General features: G+C 43.5%; 1 protein-coding gene across 1 annotated transcript in view; it reads right to left on the bottom strand.

Annotated features, from left to right (window-relative positions):
- Nucleotides 1–520: 520 nt before the first annotated feature.
- Nucleotides 521–12,184, bottom strand: part of LOC144755033 (uncharacterized) — a 326,794-nt gene continuing 315,130 nt past the window's right edge. Inside the window, exon 5 of the mRNA XM_078643485.1 lies at nt 521–955. Coding sequence (XP_078499611.1) covers nt 850–955 — 106 coding nt within the window. The 3' untranslated portion in view covers nt 521–849. The remainder of the gene's footprint in view (nt 956–12,184) is intronic.

Genomic DNA, 12,184 nt, shown 5'->3' on the forward strand with positions numbered 1-12,184 from the left:
GCTTGCAATACAATCAAAAGTTAATGCTGTTGGTGTTGCGCACAGAGACATCAACAACCTTCAAAAGAGATGGTATGACCTGCGTAGTCGTGCCAAAGAGAAGATTGCGACACGCACCAAGTCAGCCAAGAAAACTGGTGGTGGGACTCCCAGGGACAGACCAAACACACCTCTGGAGGACCTGATTGAAGGAACCCTTACCACTGAAGCGGTCATTGGAGTCATTGACATTGATACTTCAGATCAAGCAGGACTCTCACAAGGTAAGAAATTTTTGTTTTTCATGCAATTGTTAATGTCACTGTGGGACACATGCCCTTGACTTGGACACTGTGCAGCAGTTGTGTTTTTCAAGATAATGTCTGAAACTGTAATGAGTTATTTAGTGATGAAAGTAGTGCAACCTGGGAGTTGTAGTTTCCTGCAAATAACCTGACAGATATGCTTTATTCATAAACTTTAAAAACATCATTCATGCATGCATTACTGTAGGATAATAAATAGGCTTGACACAAGAGAATGTCATTGAAATATTTATTAATTAGAGCAGAAAACACATATTTAACACTTCACAAACTCATATTAAAATATACTCTGTTTAATCTTAGATGCAGAGGTGGCCACTGACTTCATTGAGTATGCTGAGTCTTTCACTCAAAATCTACTGGAATCTGCAGAAATGAATTCTGGATCCACTTCTCCCACAGTGCAGCCAACAACTTCACAGCGCAGAGTGCGTCACATTCAAGAGTCAGATAGTGAAGAGGCTCCTAATGTAACTGTTGAAAATCAAAATTTGTCTGAAAGTCAAGCCCCTGTTCAAAGGCAACTAGGCAGGCGACAGAGGATTCAGACTTTTGTGAGGCGGAGGGCACGTTCTTCATTCCACCAATCAGCCACAGATGGAGATACAAGTGCCAGTGAAGTTGAGCTGAAGCTGCTCAAAGTGCAACGTCTACAGGGAAAAGACATAAGGGTGATAAAGGGTAAATTCAATCAAGTCACAAAGGACATCAGTGTTATTAGCAAAACTCTCTCTCACATGACCAAGATTTTTTAAAAAGCACATTCTGAATCATCTAACAAACTGGACCGCATGGCAGTTGCCATGGAAGCAATGTGTAACATAATGCAGTCTCAACAAATTGCAAATGCTAAAAGATGTATTAGGTCAATGTTAAGTAATCAGGCATGTTGTAGGTCAATGAATATGATGTGCCGCACCAATGCTCAGCTCATTAAACCAGTTCTGAACATGCAGAAAGATGTCTCCCAGTGTTGTAGGGACATAACCAGAGGAATGAATGCACTTGAAACCATTGCAAATGACAGGCAAAAGTCTACTTCAAACAGTCTTTGTAAGGAAGGCTCTCTATGTAATGATCAAGAAAGTAATAATGCAGAAGGAAGTACTAGTAAATTTGGGGAACGCCGTAGCCATAGGAAATGTGACTCTGGAAAAAGTAAAGACATTGGGGTAGCTACTGCATCAGCTAAGGCATTAGAGGTGCGTGGTAGAAAGAAATAAAAAGATTGTCATGTACAGTTACATCTTTTTGTTTTGGAGTATTTGAAGTTTTCTATCACTGTATAAAGTAATACTTTCAGATTTCATTGGTAGTGAAAGAAATTGCATGTCATCATTATAAACTTTAACAATTGTGTTTATGAACTTAATAAACCAAACATGTTAGCACACTCAAAACCCTTCATGCGTCATACCTCTAAACTAAAAATAATGTTGAGTGATCTCTGCCCTCCTCCTCCTACCCTCTGCTGCGTCTGGTCCATGTGCTTTTGGTACAGGTTGCTGAGGTTGATTGTCAATGTTGTGAAATTCATCCTCTACATCAAGTTCCAGGCCTCTCTTGGTGGCTACATTGTGAAGCATGGCACAGGTTGCAACAATCTTACAACATATATCTGGTCTATATTGCAAGGCTCCTCCTGTTTTATGCAAAATTCTAAATCTGGATTTCATGACACCAAAAGCCCTCTCTATGACATTGCGAGTAGCAATATGGGCTTGGTTATACTGCTGCTCCTTGCGGGTAGATGGATTCAGAAAAGGTGTAAGTATGAATGATCTCACTCCATATGCACTATCACCTTTGGGTTTAAGCAAATGGAAAATAAATTATTAAAATTATGACCCTAAATACCATCTGCTCTCAATTCTCCAAAAAGTACATTACTCACCAAGTAAATAACCATCATGAAACTCTCCAGCAATCAGTCGCCTATGGATGGCACTATGTCTGAAAATAAATGAGTCATGGGCACTACCAGGGTAACTTGCCACTATGTCTGTGAATATTGTTTTGGCATTACACACTGCTTGTATGTTCATGGAATGGTAGCATTTCCTGTTGCGAAATATGTACTCATTCCCAGAGGGTGGGCATATGGAGATATGTGTTCCATCTATACAGCCAATCACATGAGGGAAGTTAGCAATGTTATAGAAGTCTAGCTTAGTTTGAAGTAAATCTTGCTGTGTGTTTGGGAAAGAGATGTAATGCCTGATCCTATGGAGCGTGGCATCTAAAAAATTTCTGAAAAATCTAGATAGGGCACTTTGCGACACACCACCAGCAACAGCAATGACACCCTGAAAAGACCCTGAGGCAAGAAGGTGAAGGCAACACAATACTTGGACATGAGTGGGAATGGCTTGGGTTCTAAGGGTTTGTCTTTGAAGAAATGGGTCCAAATCTGCTATTAGCTCTAAAATGGAATCCACATTAAGCCTGTATTTATCATAAATTTCTGCCTCAGTCTGCCCAAACAAAGTTATGCGCACTCTAAAAATCCTGTAACTCAGCATCATTCTCCCCCTTGCAGCAGCTCTCAGCCTCCTCCGACGTGCAAATGCGATGACAGCGCCATGGTAGAAAAGTGTCTGCAGCTTTTTCTAAGACCTTTTATGCACAATCCTGTTTTCAAGTTTAGAAAAAAAATTACCACCTGGTCAAAGAGCTTCTAAAAATAAGAAATGCTATTTGCGATTCCTTATAAATTCGCAATTTGCGAATTTTGATGCATCCGCTTTTGCACCATTGAAATGCGATTCCTTACGAAATGCGAATTTTTAAGGAATTCGCTATCCATATTTGCGAATTCTAAAATAGCGAAAATTGAAAATAAACGATGCATCCCAAATAATGATTTTGCATTCGCAAACGGCCGATTTTACCGATTCGCACCGTTTGCGAATGCAAAAAACGTTGATGCATGTGGGCATATGTGCTAATCAGCATTCGGGCCCTTAGGTACTGATGTGGTAGGGTGAATAAGTCCCTACATGCTGACGTTCTTTGAACCCAGGCATAGTTCCGTTTCTAAAACAGAATCCCTGCAACAAAACCTCTTTGGGGGTTATGTGTCTTTAATGGAAAATCAAGACTTGAAGACAAATCTCTCTAAGACAAATATCTTGAAAGTAGGAGCCAGAAACAAGAAGATTTTGATTTGTTTTTATCTTAATGGGCAAGATATCAGCATGATTAAAATGTTCAACTATTTTGGAATTACATTTAATGCTACTAGCACCTTGTGCATTCGTGCAAACTACAATTTATAACAATCTTTCTTAAATTGTTTAGATTTGCTTCTAAAGTGAACAGTAAACTAGTTGAACATTTTATCAGCATCTAGAACACGAGGCCACCTATGGTGCTAGTCTTTGGGCCTTTGCTGATAGCTCTGTCCTACAGGTTGTGGAGAACTGTTCACCAGGTGAAAGCTCCAAAAGTATCCAGTCACTGGGGGGCCTTCCTTGTGGTTGAATTATGAATTTCTCCCACATGGAGCTTCCCTGTCAAAAGTCAACTGCTTCACCAGGACACTTTCCAGACTCATGTTACCCACCTGTGCCGTACCCTGCTGAGTTGCCCCGTTAAGGTTTTATGACATCAATTTCAGACACATCTTCAGAAGGTATAACTTCTAACTGGGGTGGACCTGGTCTCTATTATCCAACCCACACTCCATTGCAGTTGGACTTAAACCATTCCATTGTCCCTGTTTAGAGCGACCAGTGGCCTGCAGTTAGCACTTTGCTCTTTTTGCTGGTATTTGTATTCAAAACTTTAAAAATTCATATTTGCAGGGTCGCCTTATTGGATTTTTGTCATTTGTGTCTCATTTTGTTCATTAAAATATTCTCTATTTGTTTCAATTGGAGGGGGATTTTTATCGTGATGTGTTTTCAACTTTTTAATTGTTTTGTTACCTCTAAATGCTTTAAACGATTTCTTAAGTTAAGTCTGTCTGCTTTGTGTCATAGATATCAGGGGTTGAGTTCAGGTTTAAATAACTGAAACCTTTACAGGACCTAACAAGGATACTGACATTATTACTTTTGGTGAACTGCCATCTAAGCTGACTAATAATCTTCCTTACAGCTCAACTTTTACAAAGCCTTCTACTACTTTTAATTGTGATGTGAATAAAGACTGCTTGACACTTTAATACTCCATGGTCTAAATGAATCAGATCAAATTTATTTTTATGACCTATATATATAAAACTATGAAGGGTAAGTGTTGGATCAAAAGAGAGGTCCTTCACTCAGAATTTAACAGAGGATTTGAATAAATCAAAACACTTGATAAGGAATTATATTATTTGAAAGACTAATAATGGTATGCAGTCCTATCTAACATGTGTACAAGTTACAAACAATCAATGGTTTACATGGAGATCCTTCTCCCTGAAGGGATGGAAATCCTCTGCCTAACTAAAACCCTGTCTTTGTGATAAGACACCCTTACAAACCCCTAGGCACTTATTGTGACTCATAACAAATCCTGTGTCAAGTTTTTACTTCCATTATTATGACTCTAACATAATTGTGATGTGCATACATGGAACTAGACAATGGCCTTTTTGAACTGTTTCGCTACTATTATGTGACTGATTACCAAAGTTTTAGGGACATTGTGTATTTTATTTTTCATTTTTATGAATTTTTTTGTTAGATATTCAATCAATCAATCAAGATTTATGCAGCACTGCTAATCACCCGATACAGTATCCAGGGACTTGTCGGTGCCAGGCAGCTTATTTGAACAGCCAGGTCTTTAGGGCCCTTTGGAATTCCGGAAGTGAGGTGATGGTCCGGAGCAGCTTGGTAAGGCTCTTCCAGCTATTTGCAGTGATACAGGAGAAGTAGCGTCCTCCACTTCTGCTTTGGTGGATGTGGGAAGTGTGTATGCTAGTGATAGGGAGGAGGAGCGCAATCTTCTCATTGGTGGTGGAAGATCAGGCGGTGGTTGATGTTGCCAGGTCCTTGGATGTGTAGAGCCTTGTCAGCAGATTTAATTGACATCTCTTCTGTACTTGGAGCCAGTGGAGTTGCCTGAGGTAAGGAGTGATGTTGGTTTGTCGAGGGAGGTCAAGGACAATTCTGGCTGTGACATTCTGTATGTTTTGAAGTCTCTGTAGGAGGTGTGCAGCAATTCCTAAGTAGAGAGCATTGCCATTGTCCAGTTAGCTGGTGATGAGGGTCTGTGTCATGGTGCCTCTTGTGTGCAGGGGAAGCCACTTGAAGATCTTTCGTAGGATGTGCAGAGTGAGGAAGCAGGGGGAGGAGATGGCGTTGATCTGTGATTTCATGGTGAGCTTATTATCAATAATGATTCTGACGTTTCTGGAGTATTTTGTGGGAATGGGTGTGGGTCTCGGGTCTGAGGGCCACCAGGTGTCGTCGCAGGGTTTTCTCTTGTTATCGAAGATAAGTACTTCTGTCTTGTCCATGTTCAGCTTCAGGCTGTTGTTAATCATCCAGTTGGCGATGCTTGTTATGCATATGTGGAAGTTGGTTCTGGTGGTGGTAGGGTCATCGGTGAGGGACATGATGAGTTTGGCATTGTCTGCATAGGATATTATGTTGGGACTTTGTGATCTGATGATGTTGGCAGTGGACAGGTGTATGTTGGACTAAGTGATGAGCCTTGGAGGATACTGAAGATGATGTCCTTGAATTTAGAGGTTCATGGTGGTAGACGTACCCTCTGTGTTCTTTCAGTGAAGAAGGAGGTGATCCATCTGAATGCCTCCGCTTGGATGCCGATGTGGTAGAGTCTTTCGTTCAGTATGTGGTGAGATACGATGTCAAAGGCTGCCAAGAGGTCGAGTATGATCAGTGCTGTTGATTCTCCTGATTCGAGGAGGGTTTGGATGTCGTTGGTGGCTGTGATCAAGGAAGTCTTGGTGCTGTGATTGCTGCAGAAGCTGAATTGGCAGGAGTTGAGTAGTCAGTTCTGCTCCAGGTGTGTCGTGAGTTGCCTGTTGGTAGTATTTTCCAGTACCTTGGCAAGGAATGGGACCGAGGAGATTGGCCTTTAGTTTTTGAGTTCACTGAGGTTGATGGAGGGTTTTTTGTGTAGTGGACAGACTTCGGCATGTTTCTAGGCAACAGAAAATGTTGCGGTGATGAGAGAAGTGTTGAGCAGGGTGGTGATTTCCTGGCCTATTCTTTGGTTGGTATTGTGCATTGGAACTATAGTGACTTTTTTAATAGATGACACATTTTCAGAAATAAATATTTCTTTTTTCTACTTAATAAATAAAAAAGGGGCGTAAGATCTTACAATATGACAGAATGCAATAACATGGCGATAATGTAGATAATAATTTTAGAGATTCCATCTTGTGTAACCCTCTAAATACCCACAACTCAGATCAGCTCCACACCCTATCAATACAGTTGTACAACACATCCCGTACTTTCAATAGACTTTATATATATTGTTCCCAAAGAGAAAACCACCTTTTTGTTTCAACACAAAGATTGTATTACATATTGACTTTCTACAGTGAACTTCATCTTTCTTGGATTTGAACTTCAATTTTCCATGAACCATAAGCAAGGACACCTGCATTTCAATACAGACTCTCTTATCCAAGAGCACGCTTAACAATTGGTCTACACTTGCCATCATAATCTATACATCTGACTCTATCCCATTATCTAGAATCCTCCATATGGATTGGTTGGACTACTTCCTCACTTCTTTAAACACTCTATGGAGAGAAGGTTCCTTTTATCTCAGGGGCATAAAAATATTACCAAAGAAGAGATGGTTGATAGCATTCAAGTATATGGCCCTATCAACCACCATAACCTGGTTCCCTACGACGAATCATAGAACATAATAACCACTGTGATAAAATTGATTTTTGATTGAGGAGGTGCAGACCCTCCTCAAACAACGACCACAAACCCAGTCAGGGTGGACCACAAATGTCAGTAAAATAATCTGTTATTTAACCTCTGGTAGTTTGGCACAAAATCAGTCAGGCTTAGCTTAGAGGCAGTATTTGTGTACCACTCATACCGTAATTAAGTGAAAGCACAATACCCAGAGGTGTGCAATTACAAAGATTTCGGTAAAAATAGCAACCAAAAGCACAAAGCCCCCCTCATGGTTATTTGGTCATGCTACACTGGTCGCAAGTCACAATTTCAGGCCTACCATGATGGAGCATGGGACGGATACCGAACTAAGTTACTCCTGCTGAAAAAGTTACCTTCTCAGAGTCTGGTGGGGAGAGTCCAGTTTATGATGAAGGACGTCGCGAGAGGGGCGAGGAGAACATTGAAGATAGTTGTTGCTGTAACATGAGGAGCAGGCTGGGTGTTGTGGATAGTCGTCACTGTAGTGTGAATATCCTGTTGGGCATCATGGACTGTCGTTACTGGAGCTTCATTTTGGCGGTCACCGTGGGCTGACATCGCTGAAGCACCAAGTGCAGATCTCATGTTGCCAGTCATGCTCATGGTCATTGTATCACAAAAAGTCAGGTCCACCAGAGCTTTGCATTGCTGGTTGTCGCAGGGGGAAGGATCTCAGCATGAACAAGCCTGTTCGCTGTTGCAAAAAGCCCAAAACCCCCGGATTTCTTCCATTTTGTAGGGGCAATAAATGAAGTATTTATGCAGCACACAAACAATAATAAAGTGAAAAAACAAGCTCAAGAAAAAAATCCCAAATCAATTTAGTCACAATTTAGTCACATAGGCTAAATTGTAATTAATAAAATGCGCCAAAAATGACAAAAAATTCCAACAGTAGAACTAGAGATATGCAATATCAAATTTTCGGGTTAAAATAGTGTCTAAAACCACAAAGCACAACTCACGGTCATCTGGCCGTACTAGAGCGGGGTAAAGTCACAGGTTCAGACTGACCGTGCTGGAGTGCAGGCTGGATACAAGGACCAGTGTAGTCTCGTGAAAAAGTTACCTTCTCATGGTCAAATGCAAAGAGTTTTGTTCGCAGTGGGGGAGGCCGCAAGGAGCAATGAGAGTGGGATGAATGGTTGTCGCTATAATGTGAAGAGGAGACCTGACGTTCTTGGTGGTTGTTGCTGTAATGTGTAGATCCGGTCGGGCGTCATGGATGGTCGTTGATAGTCAAGTCAAGTCAAGAAATTTGTATAGCGCGCTACTCACCCAGAGGGTTTCAAGGCGCTTAAGGGAGAGGGGTTCGCTACTGATCGAACAGCCAGGTCTTGAGTTGCTTTCTGAAGGAGAGGTGGTTCTGTGTAAGACGGAGGTGGGTGGGGAGGGAGTTCCAGGTCTTGGCCGCTAAGTAGGAGAAGGATCTTCCTCCCATGGTGGCTCTTCGGATGCGTGGAATCGCGGCGAGGGCTTGGTTGGATGATCGTAGTTGGCGGGTGGGGATGTAAAAGGTCAGGCGAGTGTTGAGGTATCTGGGTCATAGAGCTTCATGTTGGTGGTCAAAGTGTGCTATCATTGCTATAGCATGAAGTGCAGATCTTGCGTTGCCAGTCATAGCTGGTGATAACTGTACTGCAAAGAGATGGGTTCAATGAGCTTCACATTGCCAGTCATCATGGGCAGCAGAGTCACACCCATTGACAGTCGTGAAGAGCCCAAAACCTCAGGAGTTTTCTTTTTCTTGCACATGAGTGAACTCTGATACCAGCCAAGGGTCCAGGACCTGGGAGGTGCTGTTTGGGAGCTATGGACTCACACGTTCTAGCAGAGGCCAGCAGGACTCAGACAGGTCCAGTTGCAGCAAGTCAGCTGGACAGCTGCAGGGAGGCCTCTGAAGCTTGTTGCGTCTCTTTAGCTCAAACCTGGAGATCAGACACCTGACCCTTGGAGTCACTCAACCAGGGATGAAAGGAGCAGGTGCAATCTTCCTTTTCAGAGAGCAAGACAGTCTCAAGCAGCAAGGCAGTCTTGTATTAGCGTGGCAGTCCTTTTTCTGTAGTATTCACAGGCCCAAGAGTGCACTGTACAGTTCCTATTTTAATACCTGATGCCACCTTTGAAGTGGAAGAAGTTTCACCTCCCACAGATGGTTCTGGAGTTTACTTCCACTTTGCCTTGGTCACAGGACGTGTGGGTGAGAAAAGTCTTGTGTGGGTGTGCTGAGGTAGCTCCTTTGTAATGTAAGAGGGCCTGTGCACAGTTCTGCTCCTCCTATCTTGGCATAATGGCCCATCCCGCCAATGCCTAGCCCTCTTTCTTTCAATATCTGGGAATAACACACAACGGTCAACTGACACCTACACTTAGTCATGTGACCCAAGATACAGGCTGCAGGCACCAAATAAGCAGCCAGAACCTCATCACCGCTGAGGCTCTCAAACACTCCACTGAACAGCCCCCACCCCCTCCTTCCGCAGGCCCCCTCCCCCAACTAACAACCAGTGAACCTTGCCCGAAGTCAATGACTCCCAAATCTCACTCGCAACCACGAGGTGATCTCCCACTCCCCACACCCAGGACTACCTATAGGGCCATCTTGAACAATTTCAACACCAAAAGTCACCCTCAAGAGCCCTCTCAGCACCCACACCCGACACTCACTCCCTCCGACACCAATCATGTAAGACCACTCAAGACACAACGACCTAGATTGTCCAACTCCCCATTCTGGAACAAGAATAACTCCCCCATCAGGAACCTGACACAAAGACCCAAAAGATCCAGAGCCGTAACGACCTCCGTGGATGCCCCCACCTCCTTCCCCGTAGAGACATCCCAGCGATTTGCTCTGCTGGAAAGCCAGCTACAAACGATAATACTGGGCCTCACCGAAATCTTACAGAACCTCACCACACCTCAAAAGCCGAACAAACTCCCATCTCCGAAACCCAAACTCCCCAACCCCAATCACACTAGGCCAAAAAAGTCCAAATGGCCCAGCTGGACAACAACCCCCCTACTAAACCAGACACTAAGACCCAAAAGAGCAAGAGCCGCAATGTCCCCGAGCGAAGCAATAATTCTAGCCTCGTCATACAACTCATCCACCACCGCCCACTCCAACTCCAAGATCCAGGTAATCACTGGATTCGGTAGAGACCGTTCACACCCCATACCCCCAAGACTACCAGCCTTCCTCACCAGCATGCCCAGAGCCCCTTTTAAGGAAAACTCCGTAATGGAGAGATCCTCCACTAACTGCATGCTCGTTAACTGCAGATCAGCCATCAAACATGCCACGGAACTAGCTGAGACCATCCTCACCCACGACATAGACATCACGTTCATCACTGAAACATGGCTGAATGAGATCTCCCCCCCATCCATGGACATGCTTGTCCCCCCAGGTTTCACAATCATCCACAAAGACAGAATCAAACAATGAGGAGGAGGTATAGCAATCATTCACAAGAATGACATTGTCGTGACGGAAACCGATGCACCAGAATACAACTCCTTCGAATGTCTCACTGCCTCCATCAAGACAAGCAACAACAATCCATTACTCTGCCATCTCCTCTACCATCCGCCAAGAAACAATGCCTCATTTGGAGAACACCTCTCCGACCTAATAACTCACGACTCACTCCGTGACTCCAACAACCTAATGCTTGGCGACCTCAATTTACACTGGAATGAAAAAAACAACACGCTAATCAAAACCCTAAACGACCTCCTAACCAACTACAACCTCACCCAACACTGCACTGAGAAAACCCACAACAGAGGCTCAATCCTGGATGCCATTATCGCACAACCTGACTTAGTTTCAATTGACCACACCTTGCCCATTGACTGGTCTGATCACCATATCATTCTCTTCCATATCAACCAAAAGACCCAGTGTCAGTCCTGCATGCAAGACCCCCCCCCCCCGATGGGAAAGAAACTTAAGTCAGATTCCCCTTGAAGACCTGGAGGAAAGGTTAAACTCCCTCCTCCCAAACCACAATGGTGAGCTCTCAACAACAGAACTCACCTCCCACTACAACTCCACCATGTCCTCCATCATGGACCGAATAGCCGCCCTGAAACTAAAAAGAGTCCGGAACATACCATCGAGATCATGGTTTAACACAGGCATAAACTCCGAAAGAAGAGAACTAAGAACTGCAGAAAGACTCTGGCGCAAAAACCCGTCATCAATCCTACGAAATAGACTGAAATCAGTTCGTCGAAAATATAAGAAACACATAATGAATGAAAAATCTTCCATCTTCTGTAGTGCCCTTGCAAATGCTAAAAACAGGCCCGAAGAACTCTTCAACCTCATTAGGCAACAAACTTCCCCACATCAACACTATCCACGGCCTCAAAAGACCTATGCGATAACTTTGCCAATTTCTTCACTGACAAAATCACCAAGATTGAACTCTCCCTGGACACTCACCATAGCCCCCCTGCCAGCAATTTGCCTCAAGAAACAGAAGAGACTTCTCCCAGTCACCCCGCAAACCTATGGATATCTTTCAATCTCATCGCAGAAGCAGAGATAATCAAAATGATCTCCAACTCCAAACCCTCAGCACACTTCCTGGATCCCATACCTGCCCAACTGGCCAAAAAGCTCACACTCTCCCTAGCCCCACTCTGGACTGAGATTATAAACAGCTTCCTAAGCACTGGAATCATGCCGGACTGTCTCAAAATTGGCCAAGTAACACCTCTACTGAAAAAAACGGGCTCCGACACAAACGATCTGAACAACTTCAGACCCATCTCCAACCTCCCTCTCCCTGAGAAAATCCTGGAAAGATGTGTTCTCCTCCAACTTACCCAACACCTGGAAATCACCAACCATCTTAACCCACATCAATCGGGCTTCAGAAAAGGATGCAGCACAGAGACAGCGATCCTAAATATAATAGACAACATGCACAAATCCCTTAAAACAGGCCAATGCTGCCTTTTCATACTCCTGGACCTATCGTCAGC

The sequence above is a fragment of the Lissotriton helveticus genome, chromosome 5_1 (assembly GCF_964261635.1).
Source record: "Lissotriton helveticus chromosome 5_1, aLisHel1.1, whole genome shotgun sequence".
Lineage (NCBI taxonomy): Eukaryota > Metazoa > Chordata > Amphibia > Caudata > Salamandridae > Lissotriton > Lissotriton helveticus.